Source organism: Podarcis tiliguerta (assembly GCF_965153285.1).
Source record: "Podarcis tiliguerta genome assembly, chromosome: 6".
Classification (NCBI taxonomy): Eukaryota; Metazoa; Chordata; class Lepidosauria; order Squamata; family Lacertidae; genus Podarcis; species Podarcis tiliguerta.
In genome coordinates this window covers 34,997,497-35,015,739 of record NC_139539.1, presented here as the reverse complement: position 1 = coordinate 35,015,739, position 18,243 = coordinate 34,997,497, and the positions used below count along the sequence as shown (strand labels likewise).

The following is an 18,243-nucleotide window of genomic DNA, read 5'->3' as shown; positions in this document are numbered from 1 at the left end:
GGAAGCCCTTTCTGTTAGGACTTCAACAGAGAGGGAATGGGTTGAATTTGCCTTGCCTGTATGCTGTGGTCGCAATGAAAACGTCCTCCACATCTAGTCAGTTCCTAGGTGGTACTAAGCCTAAATAGAAATGTCCCAGGCTGGATTCAACTGCCGGTAGCTGGGCACTTTTCTGCACTCAGAGGTATAAGATGCTGTTTTGTAAAAGGGCTATTGAAGATGTTCAGGGAGGACGAGTCAACAGCTCACTGATAGCTCAGTGGAGAGTCCATGCACAAAAGCAATCTAGAGATGTCTGACTTATGAGCTTTCCAGGAATGTCTTGCTGAGTCAGGCAGGTCTTAGTCTGCCCCAGCAATGGATGCTCTTACATTCTGACTACAGGGATTTGTCAAAGGAATTGAACAGACCTAAGAAAAGAAGACCACAAGTTTGGGATACAAGAAGGAAAGTTTTATTAAACTCTGTCACTCAGGTAATTGCTTATGTGATGCATATTAAACATTTGCTTCCCTGCAGCCCAGGACTCATTCACTGCATACCTCCTCCATCTGCGGCCTGGCTGGCCACATTCAGGGCTTTGAGTCAATCGACCACATTAATGTCCTGATAGGTTACGCTGTCTTTAAATTTGTTACAGGAGAAGTTGACAAGCAGATACTTGGTCCCACTTTTTCTGGGAAAGAACTTAAACTGGACTTGAAAGCTGTCCTGGGGATTCAGTGGTGGTACACTGTGGATAAGGAGCAAAGGAGATAAGTCAGCCTGGGCTTGGGAAGATTGCCAGCACAGTGCATGCCTTAGGATGGTCTGTTAAGGGGGATCAGAGGCTGGTCTGTTAAGGCTGGCCAGTGGGTAGTATTTTGCATGTGCTGAAAAGCTCCCATGGAGACTGTTTGATAGATAGGTAGAGCATCATTTTATTAACTCAATCAATCACAGGTATCACAAGCTGGGCAAAATGAATGCTGTTTTAGATGCCTGTTTCCATACTGGTTGCTGCAGCTCTCCACACTGGAGTGCAGACTTTGCTTGGTCTGCAAGTGCAGATGGATGATTGGAAAGCAAAACAACAAGGCCACAAAGGGGAGAGGAATGTCTTGTTTGAGATGTTGCCCCTCCATTCTCTCTCTGTGACCCAGTCAGAAGGGAAGGTGGTACCCTGTGCAGAGCCACCACACTTGCCCAGATGCCCCACATACTTACTTCTTTTTTTTTCCTTTTTTTATACTCACTTTTTCTTGAAGGTTTTTTCCAGTAAGCCACTACCCTCCACCTTCAGCACACCATCCTTCAGCTCCTCATCAAAACAGTTGTCAATGGTCACTGCCACCTTCACTTCCTTGCCTACTTTTGCCTCTCCCAGCACCTGCTCAGAACAAAGTTGAACAGAGTTACTGGCAACCCTTCCTAAGGCTACCCTGACCCAGGTTCAAAATGATAGGTCTATAGAGACACAGCTCCCTCCTCCTCCTTTCCCTTGGAACCACCTCCTCTTGCTGGTTCCTCTGTCTGCCTGCACTCAGAGTTGCAGGTAGCGAAGTGCAGTGATTCTTGGGGTGTTTTTATGTATGACATTTGAGCCTGCCTTAACCCTAGGCAGACACAAGGGAATCAGCTCATAATGGCAGCTCATAATGGCTAAGGGTTTACCTTTATTGCGACGCTGGGTTTCTCGAGGATTATGACTCTGTTCACATTTCCCCCCTCTTTTTTTGACCATGAAGCTGCGACATTAATCAGGTTGTCTATCAGCAGGTACTGCTTGTACTTAGCATATGAAATATTGATAGGAAATTCTTTTTCTAGGGGGAAAAAATCACTATGAGGTGTGGTTGCACAAGCCTGGCAGATGGTTGTTCCTTATTTAAGAAAACCCTCCTTATGTTGCTCTGATGAAGAATGACCAGAATGTTCCCAAGGAGGGGCTCCCCCTTTGGGGCCCACTTTGTTGTAATTCTGTCCTAGCTGGAAGGGGGATGGCGAGGGATAGGAGAATCATAAAAACTTTTCATCCCTCCCTCAGTTGCCAATGGTTGAAAAAGGAAGGCCCTTCTCCATCATTTCCTGTTTCTTGCTTGGGATGGAGCAAGTGGAAAGGAGGCAGGCGTGCACTGATGTCATCACACAGGCAATTTCCCGTATTCCCAGGATGTGAGAAAGCAGGAACTGTCCCTCACTGCACTCTGGTGAGGCATGAGGCAGCCACTTTGCTGGTCAAAGGCTGACTAGAAGACCACCTGGGATGGAACAACCCAAGGGAAGAAGCCATCATTGCCAAGTAGTGTTTGGTTCAACAGCACTTGGGAGATGGTAAACTTATTTCCTGTAGATCAGGGATGTCCAACAGGTCGATTGTGATCTACTGGACGATGGGGGGGGGGTCCGTGTTAGTGGGAGTAGATCGCAGTCTCTTGGAAGTTGGACATGCCTGCTGTAGATTATATTCATGTTTGGTGTGCTCAGAATAGATCTACTGAAATTAATGGGTATGACTTACTTAAATCCATTAATTTCAATGTGGAACTTAGTTTGATATAACTCTGTGATTTGATTTCCCAGAGGCATGTAACATGCAGTGTATCCATGTCTACTATATCCTGCTAGGCTGCAACAGGTAATTTGGAGTCTTCTGTCCCTCACATCAGTTAAACAAGGATGGACCATTTAGGATTCATTTCACCAGGTTTTATCAATGATGTGTGTTCAACTTCAGTAGTCCCCTCATCTGGTTGAGGTGCCAAATGACCCTCCCTCCTTGCCCACATTCTCTGGCTTAACTCATACCTGGTTATGAAGAAACCGATGAAAAAACTTACCTTCTTTGGGGCCAAGGGTCACCAAGATGGAGGCTTTCCAGATCTCATGAATGGGTTTCCCAGTGTTGTTAATTGACCAAGCGGCCATATTGGGTGTTAGGTACTCAGTTGTAGAGCCAAGGTTTGTCAGCCTCAAGACCAAGTGGACATCCTTGCCAATCTCCAGGGGGCTCTTCACCTTGATTTTCCCTAAGACACTAGGCTTTGCAGCTTCTCTCAAGCTTCTGGCAGACTCAGAGTGGTTTGTTTTCAGATTGAGTTTGGCACAAGCCTTTGCAAATACTTCCCTTTCCTTGACAGAGCCTGAGAAAGTAAGAACAGGATGGCGAAATTTGACAGGGCCCTCTGACTCAAATGATGCAAGTTCATTAGCAGCCCCTGGGATCAAGAGTGCATTGCATGAAGCTCATCAGCTTTCTCTCTCTGGCTTTCCCTAGGCTAGAGACCACTTTAACTACTCAAATGTCACAGCAGTGCAAGTTCTAACACAGAGCATGGTTGGGGTATGTAGGGTTCACTGGCAAGTTGACTACTGACCTAGGTCTAGCTTGGATGTTGCACATGTATTCAGATACAATTGGTTGTGCCTGGAGTGCAGATTTAGAGAGAAGATATTTGGGCAAAAAACAAGGTGCCTGAAAATGCATTTGAACTGCCTCTGGGTCTGTGTATTTTGGTTTCCTTATGCCTAGCATCTGTGCCTTCTCTGACAATATATGTAGACCATTCTTAGCTGCAGGCAGAAGTGTGTTGAGTCTCAAATTGTCCAACTTAATGAAAAAACGTGGTTGCTGCCACCATGGGTTAAGTGGCCATTGACTGTAAAAAGGTGATAGTCAGCTAAATACTTGTGCTAAGACAAATGCTAGTTTTAGCACAATGGGGTCTACTCTGGGTAGGGGTTGGTAAACAGATTTAGAGGGCAGGGGAGGGGGGAGTTTACACTGCATAAAGAGAAATCCTTGCACTAATGAAAAGATCTGCTTATTCCTATATTGAATACAGGCCAGTGTCATAGCAGAGACCCAATCATCTCCAAACATTTCCACCTATTTGTTGAGGAAGCTCTTTTGCATCACCTTCTTTGTATTTATAATTATCAGTGACATCCAGGCGATCATTGCTGCCCACAGCCTTTGTGCTTATGTTTTGCCCAATGGACTTGGTGTCCAATGAGCCCTCGATGTCAGCATTGACCTCTGAAAAGACGAATGCAGTGTCATATGGCAGGTCCACATCTCCCTCCTTGATGGCCTTCACTGAAGCTGGACCACACTCGACTTTCTCTGGAGAGTTAAGGAAAAGAGAAAAGGTCTGCATCTGCAGTGTGTGCAAAAATGATCAGGCAGAACAACTGTATATCCTGGGGACAAAATAGGTTGTTTTAAATAAGACAAGTGTGACATTACATGCTGCATGGTGAACCCATGGGATTTGTGGTGAGGACTGCTAGCTTAAATTGCTCAGAAAAGGACTACACAAAATCATGGAGAGTGAGTCTGTCAGTAGTTATGGGCAATGACAGCTCAATGAAGCCTCCACATTCGAGGGAAGTATATCTCTAAACAACAGCATTCCCCCATTGATTTTATATTTCAGCAGCTGGTGCTGAGGGCTCATACTGCCTCTAAATATGGAGGGGGCATGACAGAATCTGGGCATTTCTATCATACAGCAATAGCATGGCGAGAAGCTGAACAGAGATCTGAACACAACCAACTCCCCCAGCAGTCAACTCTTGTACCTGTAGTGCTTCGACCTTGTGGAGTTGCGTCCAGAACCTGCCACCCATTGTACATGCAGCCAAGGTCAAGTCGAGCAAACCAGGATTCATTCCACACATGATAGTTCCTGCAGCCAAGAGTAAATAAATCTGATGTGCAGGTTTGCAACGATGCCCCAAATCTTAGGGTCAGCTGCTTTCAGAGGTGAGTGGAGCTGATTTCCAGGATCACCTGGGAGCCCTAAGTCTGCTTGTTTTTGTTGTAGTTAGCAGGCCATGCTGTGTTTGATGCAACTGACCCATGGTGACAAGATTTTCTGGGGGTGAATGAATGTTGAGAGCATAGGAGGAAAACAAAGAAGGAGCCTTGCAGCTGAATTAGACCAAGGTGAGTCTACCTAAACTAACAATCTGCTTCCAACAGCAGCCATGGTGGAAGCTGTTCATTTTATATATATCACGCTCAAAGTGTTTTGCATCAGAAAGAGGCAAAATAGCATCAGTGTGACACAAATTGCTTTGGGAAGCTCACACCTCAGAGCATCCTGTGACTGAGCAAGTACTGTCTGGTGCTGCTGGAACAGAATGGTACAGTGGGTCACTACCACTGTATCTGAATAATGCAGAGCATGGAGGGTGAGCTGTCCAGGGAGATGAGGCGTGCCCCTCTCCTTCTGACTATTTTTTTCAAAAAAGAAAACTCTGGCACTTAGGAGATTAAACAGAAAAAGGGTCTATTTCACAACAAGAATGATGAACAAGAATGTTTCAGAAGTTGGAAAACTTCAAAGAATTAGCAAATTATATATGCTGAACTCAGCAGATGTCTCAGGCTTTTCAATAAGACAGCAAATTTACATCTAACAGATAAGGTGTTATAACTTAGACTTTGATAACTTGTGGGTATTAAAACAGGCTGATTCTTTTGGTCCTGTTGTGTTTCAGGTCCTCCACCTTTAGAAATTTCACTCCTGAGACTCCTGTAGTAGACTCTGTATATCAGACCTTCTAAACGGTTTGGGATTCTTCTTCTCTTCCTAGAATATACATCCCCACCCTAATGAATTGGGACTTAAGTAGAGCGTTCCCACACAGCTTCCCAGTTCTCTTATGTCAGTATACCCTTAAAAGACAATAACCACTGTCTTTCAATCTAACCTCCCCACCCCTACCCCCAGCTCAGAGACAGCCTTTTTGGCTGTAAATATTCCCTTGGGGTGGATTTTACACAGCTAAGAGGCCACACTCTTATACAGCTGGACATCAGGCACAAAACTCTTCTCTTTCCCCCTCTCAAAGTGCTGTTTTCTCCCTCCTTTTAGCTAGCTGTAACTGGGCCTTCTATCACAGAAAGTAAGGAATTATTAGTCATTGCAAGGAGATGTTTTGCATGTCTGGATGTAGGGAAGGTCACAGATCCTGCCAAGTGTGGCAGCGAAGTGGGGGCAAAGGACAAATATGTCTGGTTTTGTTCTACAGCTGTTGTGCCTCAGTTTCCATCTCTGGTTTCGTCTACAGATGCTGGTGTATAGGAGCCCTAGATGTATTGTGGTGGATGAGAAGAAGGCTGATTTACCAGGTACACTCTGATGGTTCCAGAATCAGATTTTCATTTTTGTCACAGCCAGAACTGAAGTTGGAAATGATGCGAGTGGGCATTCCTATGCACCGGAGGACTACAAAAAGGAGAGAGAGAGAGAATATGGAAATAATGGGACTCACTGGTATTCAGCAACATTGTTCCTTACTATGCTCTTTAGCCAGCACTTCTTTCTAAGATACCCTTTGTTGGCTCCTTGGATCAAATGTCACATTGCCAGGCAGCAGCATGGAATGAATTGCCTGGCTCACTGGCCTCTGTGGCCCATGACAGCACAAGGGGCTCTGAATCCTACTAAGGAGGAAGAACCATATGCCAAAGTACTCTCTAGATGTTCCCAGAAATTCTGGGCCAACAGGGTCAACTATAAAACCTTCCACTTGCCACCTGTCTGTTTCTAGTGCATAAGAACATAAGAAGAGCCTGCCAGATCAGGCCAGTGGCCCATCTAGTACAGCATCCTGTTCTCACAGTGGTTGACCAGATGCCTGTGGGAAACCCACAAGCTGGTGCTGACCACAAGAACACTCTCCCCACCTGCAGTTTCCAGGCAAATGGTATTTAAAACCATTGCTGCCTTTATCCATGGAGGCAGAACATTCATGATCCATGGAGGCACGGCATAATATCCATCATGGCTAATAGCTCGTCCATCTGCCCAGCACATCCTGCTGCCCAACTCCTTGTCTTGTGTGATAATTCTGCTTATGGGCTGGACTTTTCACTTACTGCTTCAGCAGCCTGGCAAGAGATCGGCTACTTATGCTGCTGGACAGCTCCTTGGCCTTGCTAGGAACCTGGGAAATCTAAGCAACAACACTATGTGTGTTGGCTGGAACACGACAATGGCTGCAACTGTACCTCTTAAGCTGCGACAGATGCATCTTCCCTCCTGCAGATCAAGGGCAGCTGGAAGTATGGCTTAATAGGTCAGGGCCAGCCCACCTATGAGGTAAGGTGAGGTGACTGCCTCAGACGGCAAGATCCACAGGGGCAGCAGATCTGGCCTGCATCACCCTCTGCTGCTGCTGCAGAGGCAGCAGTTATTGCAGTGCACTCTTTGGAGGCCATATACCCTGCCTTCTCGGCAGCCCATTCCCAATGATGCCTCTACAATAGCCTCTCAGTGAAGAGGAGGTGCTGCTGGTTTCCTCCCACTGCCCTCTGGTGTTTGCTGGGCTCTGGACCAGAGTGGGTCTCTCCTCCCAACAACAGGCTTTGATTCCAACTTCAATCATTGGATAATGTTAATTTCCCCTGCTTTTTCCAATGTAGATTTTCACTCACCCCTTCTTCCCTGGCAGCGGCAGTCAGAGGAGGGGGGAGGCACTATTTTGTGGTTCACCTCAGGTGCCAGAATATATTGGGCTAGCCCAAGGTAGTCTTCCCAAATGCTACACTTCTACCAGCAGCATAGGGGCTTCCCCTTTCTCTTCCATCCACTCCCTCATGTTTGTTCCCTGGACTGGCTCTCTGGGTCAGTCCAGGGAGCAATTAGGGGAGACTGAGATTCTTTTATTCCTTGAGCACTTTGAACATGTTGTGCAGGGCATGCATTTTAAAATGAGTTCCATGATTCCCTTTGCATTTATCCAGCCACCCATGCTTTCCAGTGATGCACATTGACCTCCTTTAGTTGGGCTGTTAACCAGCTGCAGCAATACTTGCAAAAATCTCACACTGCCTTCCACTATAGCACAATGTAGTTCCTGGTGCTTGAGCACATCCCTCATCCCAGCGCCATGTCTGGAAGGGCAATGTCACAGAAGGTTCCAAGGAGACATACCCGTAGTCAGAACTCCTGCAAAGACCCAGCATTGCCCATACCGGACAGCTTTCCCATTGCCTCAATATCTCCACACTTCCTGACCAGCTTCCTGGGTCTTTCCCATCAAGGCAAGCCTTCCAGCATCCAAACAACACTCCTCTGTCTCCATCATTGCAGTTGATCTGGAAAAAAGTCAAAATATTTGTGCATTTATTGTGCAATCAACACACTGCTGCTCTTCATATGCTGTGCAGAATCCAGTCTCTGTTTAGGGATGTCACATATTACCAGCATTTTGCCACCACCAAAAAAATGTGCACCTGCATGAAGGAAGGTGGGAGTCACTCTTGTGGCTCTACAGAAGCCTTTGCCAACCTGGTGCCCTCCAGCTGTTTTGGAATACAGCTCCCATAAATCCTAATGAGCAGCTAGAGGTAATGAAAGTTGTAATCCAGCTGGAAACCACCATGTTAGCAAAGGCTGCTCCACAGAAACACTTGCCTACTGTATTTGTGTTAAGAGTGAAAATTGTAAGTCTTTCCTTACCATAGCGCAGAGCACTCGCCCAATATGTATGGGGTCACTTAGTTGGCTCACACCAGCAGTTGGGTCCTTGTGGTATTTTAAGCCCATGTCCAGCATAGAAAGGCAGATATCCAGAATGCCATCTTGAAACTGCCCACAGAAGAAAATATTCGACAAGTGAGTGAAATGTACCACCACCATCAAATTATTAGAACAGAGAGAGCTTTCTAAGAATACTGGAGTGCCAGGAATTCCAGTGTCCCCAAGTGAAATGGGTTTGATGGGTGGCAGCTGCCAATACTGATTCCAAACTTACTTACTTCCATGTGACATATTCTCAGAGAAATCTCAAGCTTTTCCAGAGAATTATCCAAAGTCTGTTAAGATCCAGCCCAGGGAACTTCTTCATCATCTGCAACCCTTTCATCTGTCAGTTTCCCAAGTTTTAGTTCTATAAAATGATTTTCAGATGTCCAATGCCCCGTTGGAGGCTAGAGCCATAGCTGTCCTCAAGGTGGCAATCTGGGTGTAAGTCATAGGACCATCCCGAGGATATGCTTCCATCAGGTGAGCTGGTCATTCAGGCCATTCCCAATGCCTACTCCAAAACCTGTACATCAGTCATCAATAATGTTGTGGTCTCATTTGACCCCAGAAGTATGTGTTTTGACTGGTTATTCCTCTCTGGTTGGGGTGGTAGGGGCTGTGGTGCCTGACTATGCAATATGTGCACCTTTGCACACATGTTCCCCAATGTATGCCTTTTGGTATAGATTTTTTTTAGTTAGAGAATTGCATCACAAAATTCAGAGATATGCCAGTTACGAAGGTTAGTTGCATTTTGGTTTGGTAAGTACAAATTAGGTCGGTTTGCATTAAATTCATTTCCTCCCCATTGTTTGGTGGAACTCACCTGAAAATGGTTTGGGGATTTCTCAGTGAGTCAGCTTGTTTGCAAATCCCTCCAGCCTCCTAATCATTGCTCAAACTCTTCTCCATCCCTAGTTTGAAATCCCTCCACGTTATATTTACCTGGCCATAATTCCATGGCAGTAAAGTTTTTCCATTGTTGCAAAAGATGACACCAAACTCTGAGAGGACATATTCTTGGCGCTCTGCCTCATTAGCCATGAACACATCATCCTCTGAAAAATGAATGACAAGCAGGTACTGTGATAGCACTTCTCTTTGTCCAGGTAGACCAGTGCGGCATCATGCCAGTGCTCTCCTATCTCTAACCTTTCTACACATACAACACAGTGATTATGTCTACCACCAATCATGCAAAAGCCTACAGGTGGACCTGGAAGAGATCAGGTTTTGAACTGCTAGGCTAGCACTGACTTAGGGAACATGTTTTGTACCTGGCATCCAGGGGTTAAACAGCAACACAAAAGTGCCAAGGCTGGAGGGGAGTGTGCTTCTGCTGTTGTCTGTCTTGATGCTGAGCTGGTAGCGTCCAATGGCAGCATCCACTGGGCTCATAATGGAGACACTCAGGGAGCCATAACCAGCAGAGGTCTGTATTGCGCTCCAAGATCTTCTGCTTGGTGTGCTAGTGATGCCAAATGTCATTCGTGTCTCTGCCTGTAGAGCATAGGTTGACCCTGGAAAGAAAAGGTAAGAGGAGGAAGAGGTGGCTTCTCTATATGTTGACTTCATATTTTGAGAAGTCCATGTACCATCAAGATGGATTGGTGTGTTAAGATAGATGCCCTCTTTGCAAGGAGATAAGAGGACTTAACCTAGTCATGCTACACATTTCTGTGGATTTGTGCAGCACATAGCCTACTGCGGGTTTTGTGGGGAAGGCTGGAGAAAGATTTTATGAGTGAAGTTTGGTTAGTTCCACTCTACAGAAGAGGAACTGTTTTCCCTTTTGAGAGGACAGGAGAAGATAAAGTGTTTACCTGTTTCTACAGTAAATGTTAGTTTGTCTGCAGCTGGCAACGCTCCTTTGGATGTCAGAGAGATCAAAAAGGCTTGCCCTCGTCGCACAACCAGTTCCTTGCCGGGATATTCATCAGTACGGTGCTTGATGGTGTTCTCATTCAGTTTCCAATCAGTGTTTACCAAACCTGCAAGAACATCATGAGGAAAATGGAGCCACTAACACCAAGCTATTAATGGGACTAAGTGCAGTTCCTCTATAGCAGTCCTCCCCAGGACCATCCTGTTTCGTTTAGGTGTCAATAGAGCTATTAACATTCATCGTTTCTTATAGGTCTCCTAGCTCTCCTCTCTCCATTGCATGATGACAAAATGAAACTGGGATTTTTTCAGCCGGAACTCACCAGACTCAGTTCTGGTACCTCTCAGGGGGGCACCATTGCCACTATAAGAGAATAAGGGAGGTGTTCATGCAGAGTTCTGCCACTTTTTTTCTAGATAAATGGATAGAGGAGAGCTAGGAGACAGGTAAGGAAAGAGTTCATGTTTTTATTTAAAAGGTGGATATTACTGAATATTTTGTTAATGTTTCTTTTTATATTAAGCAAGTATCATTCTTAAAAAGTCATGAATGCAAACCATACTTTGACTTGGAAATCTCCTTGTAAGTCATGGCAAGCCCATTGACTTATATGTTCTTCTGGACATAGTATGACATGCCCAAATGAACATAGAAACATACTTACATGCTTAATCAAGTGAGAATAAGGCACACAAGCACTCCAGCTACTATCAGATTTGATGGGAAACCTTGTCTGTCCTGGTCCGCATGGTCAATGGTCAAGGAGATGGCTGCACCAAGGGGTTTTTATGAACCATTTTGTGGAAGGAATCAAGTTTGCCAAAGGGAATTGTGAAAAAACTCACATTGATCAGTGATTCTGAATCCCATCCCTACTGCTTAGCAGCAATGCAGCTGTACACACATTGTCCCAGCAGAGCAGCCTACAGAGCTGTTAGTAATTGGGGGTGGCATGAGAGAGGGCTTGTGCAGTCTGCATTCATTCCCTCTTTATGTCCTCAACTCCCTATGCACACCTGAGGAACTTTTGCAAGCTGGTGATACGTTAGCAAGGTGTTACCCGTCTTACTCTGAAATTATTCATGCAGAATAGCCACAATTCGATCACTTCTGCACCTATAGATAGATGTATGCATTCACTCAAATGGTGAGGTAATGAGATGAGTTAGAGCTTTAAAATGCTATGTATAAAGTGATATAGGGGGTTCCCTCTGTTGTCCAATAGGCTCTCTGGGATATTTTCAACTGGTGGAACTTGGCTGCAGAGATCTCTAGAGCCTCCATTTCTGGAAAGACGCCTGTAAGAGAACCCAGACCTCCTATTTGCTGGGTTTTCCATTGACCCCTCTAAGTCTTCACACCCACCCACCTACCTCAAGCCCTGCTTCCTTAAATTGTCAAGCCAGAGGTTTGCTGACTGCTCATACTCACCAGCCATTATCTCTTGCACTTTGCGTTCTGATTTGCTCTGGAATCCTTGCTGTCATAGGATGGAGTTCTAAAGGGGTTTGGAAGCATCTTATATACTGCAAAAAGGAGGATTCTCTTTCTGTACAAGCCAGGGACAGTCCAATAAAATTGTGGGAACCATTCCAGGAAGTCTGAATGGTTGGAGGCAGATGACAATATCAGAATCACAAGAGGCATCTAAAATCCATATTTGCACATCTTTAGCAAACAGATTACCTGGGCAGTTCTAATGAATCACCCAGTTGTAAGCAAAACAAGTAGATGGGCAGAGCTAAATGGGGGAGGGGAGGAGGGAAAAACAGCAATATTTAGAAGTATTAAGGAAAGCTGGGATGATTACATACTTCTCCTATAAGAAACCCCACCTTTTTGGCCCATTTATTTATTATTATTCTTTCTTTTTACTCAGAGTTCTGGGTGCAGTCTTCCTGACTTCCTGAGGAAGAAGTCCCATTTAATTAGTTCATCTTGTTACCAGTGTGATTTATGACCATGTCAAGGTCACAATAACTTGGTCACAATATCCGTGCAGAAATCCACTGAGTCCCTGCATGACCTTCCAACACATACACCCTCTAGTACTCTGAACATATGCCCTAAGTCCTGATTGGCTGAAAGAAAACTTACCCTTCTGGAACCAGGCCTTTTTGTACAAAAACTGTTCTCTGATCTCCGTTCAGATGAACAGCCATGAACTGCAACAGCAGTACCTGAATGATGTTTGGTGGCTGGGGTTCATGACTCTAATGGCTGGTATCAGGGTGAGACCAGCAACCTTCATTATTTTGCTCTGTACCTGAATTCCCAAAGGTGCCTTTATTCTGTTGGCAAGTCTGAGCTGTCTTTTATATTGCTAAAGGGTGCTTATTCTCATGTTTATAACCTCTTAATGAAGTATGGCATTTATCCCTTGTGTGTCTTCTTGGAGTAAGCTTGGCTCTGAATCTGGTACCTGGCTTCATGGTCATAATGTGCAGAGTAATTTTGGGGTGTACAGCTCTAAAGGCAGTGAGTAGCCTATTTGGTTCTTGTCCTTGCAAATCCTAAGGGTGTCCACATGTAAGCTAGGTTTCCCTCGGCTCAGGATTGGTTAGATAGTGAGTAGACTATTTGGTTCTTGTCCTTGCAAATCCTAAGGGTGTTCACATGTAAGCTAGGTTTCCCTTGGGTCAGGATTGGTTAGATAGTGAGTAGCCTATTTGGTTCTTGTCCTTGCAAATCCTAAGGGTGTCCACATGTAAGCTAGGTTTCCCTCGGCTCAGGATTGGTTAGATAGTGAGTAGACTATTTGGTTCTTGTCCTTGCAAATCCTAAGGGTGTTCACATGTAAGCTAGGTTTCCCTTGGGTCAGGATTGGGGGACTACAGGGGTGGTGGCAGTACTATCAGGCAGAGTTGGTTTTTCCTGGTCTTTGTCTCACACTGGCAGGTAGGGCTAACCAAACTTATTTCTGTGTTGGCAGCAGGAAGAGAGAAACTAAAACCACAAATCAAATAAAACCTTTGTACCTCCCCCAAAGTTTTGTTTTTCTTTCAGTGCTAATCACCAGAGTTTTTATACCATGTGGTCAATGTCACTCTATCTAAATATTTTCAATATCTAGCTATTTCTATCATGGCTGCTAATAAAAGCTGGCCAATAAGGTACTTAAAATGCAGATTCATATTGTTCCCTATGTAAAAATTAAATAAACCAACTCCAGGCCTCTGACCATATTTTTCCAAATTAGCTCTCTAATTTCTTTGAATACTTCCTCCCAGAATCTGGCCACATCCTGATGTGAACCCATCATTGTGACCTCCTCCAACAGGTGGGTGGTGGGTAGCACCACTGTGGGCCAGATGAACTGGAGTAGGTGCCACTTCTATAGAATTTTCAATGTCATCTCTTTCATTGAGGCTGACACCAATCTGAAGGCTAATTTGTCCCACGTGGCAGTCCAATCTGCTTCTTCAATAGAAATTTGTCACATAGGCCACAGCCCATTAGTTGTACCCATGTCCACCCAGAGTAATATTTTATATAGCATAGAGACCAGCCCAGGATCCATCCCATCTGCTGAGTCCAGAAACCTTTCAAATACAATGAGTTTGCCTAGGGCCTGTTCCTTAATGTGTAGTTGATTCACCCAATTTTTAACCTGGTACCACACCAGCCATGGGATACCCTTTTTTCCAGTTGAGTCCTCCTCAAATCCCTTGGGAGAAGTTGTGACTGTAGAAAAATGTATTGTACATCCCTGTGGTTGGCAGAAACTTAAAAGGGAATTGTCTGCTCCCAACAATTCCTGGATGGCAATGAATTGGAATTAGAGGGTAGATACCAGGCACCAGTTTTTCCTTGTGTTTCTGCCCAACATGCCAGACTGTTTTCATAGTAGAGGTGCATTGTAAGGCTGAAATGTGTGTGTGTGGGGGGGATATTAAGAATGCTTTGCTCTGGAAAACTTTGGCCCATTAAAACTCTCTCTTGTGCCCATTTCTGGTTCTTCTAATAAAGAAATCAGTTGTCCAATTTGATAGCTTCAAAATAGATCTGAAAATTTAGGATCACCCACCAGTTGCTTTGTATCTTGATCTTTTTGGAACCCAAGGGTTGTGACTTTCAGGGTAAAGTATGCTACTTTAGATTGCCACGTATTGAAGATTTTTGCCAGATATTTGTAATGTGTGTTTGTAAAATAAATATGATAATTTTTGAAGCACCATCATTTTAATGGTAGCTATACAACCTTAAAGAGAGAGGGGCATTTTAGTCCACCATTTTGCTATTCCTTTCTTTTGCTATTCCTTTCCAGACTGTCACATAATTCACAGATTATTTAGGTTCTTTGTGACTTGTATCCCATAGTATCTGAAATGTCTGTTTGCTAGGAGGATGTTTAGGTCTTTAGAAAATTTTAACTGAATAGATGAGGTAACATAATGACACAGTAATTCAGATCTCTTGAAATTTACCCTCAAACCCATCACTTGTCTAATTCGACTTTTAATGCCCAGGTCACAGCAACCAGGTCATCCGAAAGGAATGTCATATCATCAGCATATAAACTGATGACAAGATTCATCCCTTTTACATCAATCCTTCTGTATTCCTGTTTTCCCTCAGAAGAAGAAAGAGAAAACTTATCTTTCCCCTTTGGGTAGTTGGAAGTGAGAGTTGGTGAAAGAAGATGCAGGCAGGAGAACAAGCAAAGAATCAAGCTATCCTCTCACAGAGGGTGGTCTAGGGTTCCCATATGTCTGGATTTTCTGGACAGAAATTGGGGAAATGTCTGCAGTGCAGCTCATGTCTGCAGTGCCATTTTTGCCATTTTGGGGGGAAACTAAAAAAAACTCAACTTTTCTGTCCAGATTTTCACTGTTAGAAATATGGCAACCCTAGGATGGCCTCCCAGGGACACGGGTGGCACTGTGGGTTAAACCACAGAGCCTAGGACTTGCCAATCAGAAGGTCGGCAGTTCAAATCCCCGCGATGGGGTGAGCTCCCGTTGCTTGGTCCCTGCTCCTGCCAACCTTGCAGTTCGAAAGCACATCAAAGTGCAAGTAGATAAATAGGTCCCGCTCTGCCGGGAAGGTAAACGGCGTTTCCGTGCGCTGCTCTGGTTCGCCAGAAGCGGCTTAATCATGCTGGCCACATCACCTGGAAGCTGTATGCCTGCTCCCTCGGCCAATAAAGTGAGATGAGCGCTGCAACCCCAGAGTCAGCCACGACTGGACCTAAAGGTCAGGGGTCCCTTTACCTTTACCTTAGGGTGGCCTAAGGAGTGAAAAACAGCAATGCATGCAAAGCCAGAGTTGGAAGGGACCCAATGGTCATCCAGTCCCAAACCCTGCAATGTAGGAATCGCAACTAAAGCATCAATGACAGGTAGCCATTCAATCTTTGCCTAAAAGCCAACAAGGAAAGAGAGTCCACCACATTCCAAGGGAATCTGTTCCACTGTTGAACATCTCTTGCCACCAGAAAGTTCTTTCTGATGTTTTCCTGAGTGAAAAAGAGTGGCAACACATGTGAAGACAGTACCAGCTTGTAACAGAAATATTGCTGGTGCAATTAGAAAAAGAGAGCGCCATGCCAGCAAGTCTGAATGGTAGGGGGTGGATGCCAATATCAGACTAAATGAGGGATCTAAAATGCAGATTAGCTCTCCGTTGGCCACAATTTGATTGCCTGACAACTTCAAAAGCTTAGCCCAATTTTAAGGAAAAGGGGTGGATATGCCAGAGGGAAAATGGAACAGAGATTGTTCGTCCCCTGTGGCCTCATCAAAGGGGGGCATCTCTAATGATACAGAAGTATTGTGGAAAGCCATTATGCTGACAAACCCTTCCTGCAAATAAATTGACTGACATGTTGAAAGGAATTATCCAGTTCCAAGAAAAAGGGGTGGAGATGCCACAGCAAAAGTTGGAAGAAAAGATAATAGAGATTAACTCTTCATCCTTTGTTGCCTCATCAAAGAGGGAAATCTCTGGAGATGCAGATGTATTTCTTCTTCTGTGTGATGATGGCAACCCCTCCCCTCATCTTGAACCCAGTGTGGTAGCTGTCCCATGCATGGCTGTATCAGGTAGCTAGGGGGAAAGGCACTCAGCCAAGTGGTTTTATTTTACTGTACAATACTTCCTTGGAACTCTGAGCTACTGTGGCACAATCTCCCTGCAACCTATGACCTATCATAAACAACAACAAAAAAGCAAAATTGTGATGGCCCTTTACTGGGAAAGCTACTTCCCAGTTGTATTAATGCAACATTTTTATATGTAATTGCCTGTTTTTTGTAATATTACTGTTTATTTTGTCTGCTGTTGCTTCAGTTTTCTGTATATTGCTTAGAGATATTTTAAATATATTAAATTGCATAGAAATTAAATCATCATCATCATACTTTCCTATTGCCAATGATGTTGTGCACTGTTTACTCTTCACTATACTGAGATATTATTTTATTATTTATTGCGATGTACTGATGTACTGAAAGGAACCTGTCCTTCCAGGAAGGGGTGAAAGGCATCATTTCCTGTTCTACCTTGTGTTAATCATACACAGCACTGTGAATGTAAACAATTACATATCATTTGTAAACTGAAAGAATCAAGAACAGTGAATTCAATGGACTGGCTCCTGTTCCAAACATGGGATGAAAAAAAATCATTGTTTCAGTTCTCAGATATCCCTACTTACAAGTCACTGAAGACTCATGTTGACTTAATGTTTGCTGTCCATGCTTTACACATCTTTCTATGCTGCATGCCCCCCCCCCACCTATTGGCCCCAAGCTGTTGTTTGTCTCTGCTTTACACCAAAGACTCCATTGCTCAAAGACTGGATAGTCACAAGCAAAGCATCCTCCCAATACATGATACTGATTCCTCCTTAGTTAAATTTGTCAGAGAGGAGCCCACAAAGAGATCCTTCCGATTAACACCTCTTCTGTTCTCTAAGCATAGAAGCAATTGTTCCACCCCAACAAATCCATATTTGAAGTGAGTGCCTTGCCACACCCTGCCCAGTCCTTTCCTCATTGAAGGCACCCCCCATTCACCCTTTGGCCAAACAAGATACAGGTGAGGTGACTCTATCTTTCTTTCTTTCACCATTTTCTGTCCTCAGCATACAATCATGAAGATCCCTACATATGCTGGATATGTTAGTTGATATGCTGGATATGTTAGTTGACAGAACTGTTCCACCAGGCCTTTGGCCAGGGCACAGCCTGACTCCCTCCCTCGGCAATCTTCACAGAGCTCTGGCCCAATGGTTGCCAGTGGCTTGAATTAATTAATTTTATAATGAATGATTTTAGAGTGTTGTTTGTGCTGTACTTTTGTACTGTTTTATTGTTGTTAGCCGCCCTGAGCCCAGCTTCGGCTGGGGAGGGCGGGATATAAATAAAATTTATTATTATTATTATTATTATTATTATTATTATTATTATTATTATTATTTCTGAGTGTTAGGCTCCCTGGAATGCAGAATTTATGCTTATTTTGTCTTGCTTGTGGCTTATCTCTGCCCCACTTCCTTAAACATTACTTGTTTTGGATGAGCTCGTTATCGCTTGGAATAAAGACATGGTGATAGAAATAGCGGGAACCATGCCAGGAAGCCTGAATGGTTAGGAGGCAGGTGCCAATTTCAGAATCACATGAGAGATCTAAAATCCAAATTGGCACGCCTTTAGCAAGAAGGAAATTAGCGAGACATGTGTGTGTGTGTCTTCTCCTATTTCTTTCCTCTCTTTATCTAGAAAGGGGGAGTGGAAATGTCCTCTTGCCACTCTCCCCAATTGGCACAGACTGAAGCTACCCAACTCTAAGTAAAAGAGCCAGGGGAAAACCAGGAGGAAAAGAGAACAGATA

General features: G+C 44.3%; 1 protein-coding gene across 1 annotated transcript; it reads right to left on the bottom strand.

Annotated features, from left to right (window-relative positions):
* Window positions 1–519: 519 nt before the first annotated feature.
* LOC310680261 (protein-glutamine gamma-glutamyltransferase E-like) lies at window positions 520–12,087 on the bottom strand. The gene is given in 14 exon segments (XM_083446638.1): window positions 520–733; window positions 1,236–1,369; window positions 1,654–1,805; window positions 2,820–3,122; window positions 3,899–4,105; window positions 4,564–4,670; window positions 6,119–6,218; window positions 7,929–7,976; window positions 7,978–8,092; window positions 8,457–8,585; window positions 9,468–9,580; window positions 9,800–10,042; window positions 10,346–10,513; window positions 11,839–12,087. Coding segments are annotated over 14 exon segments (1,974 nt in total). The 5' UTR covers window positions 11,846–12,087; the 3' UTR covers window positions 520–585.
* Between the last annotated feature and the right edge of the window lie 6,156 nt (window positions 12,088–18,243).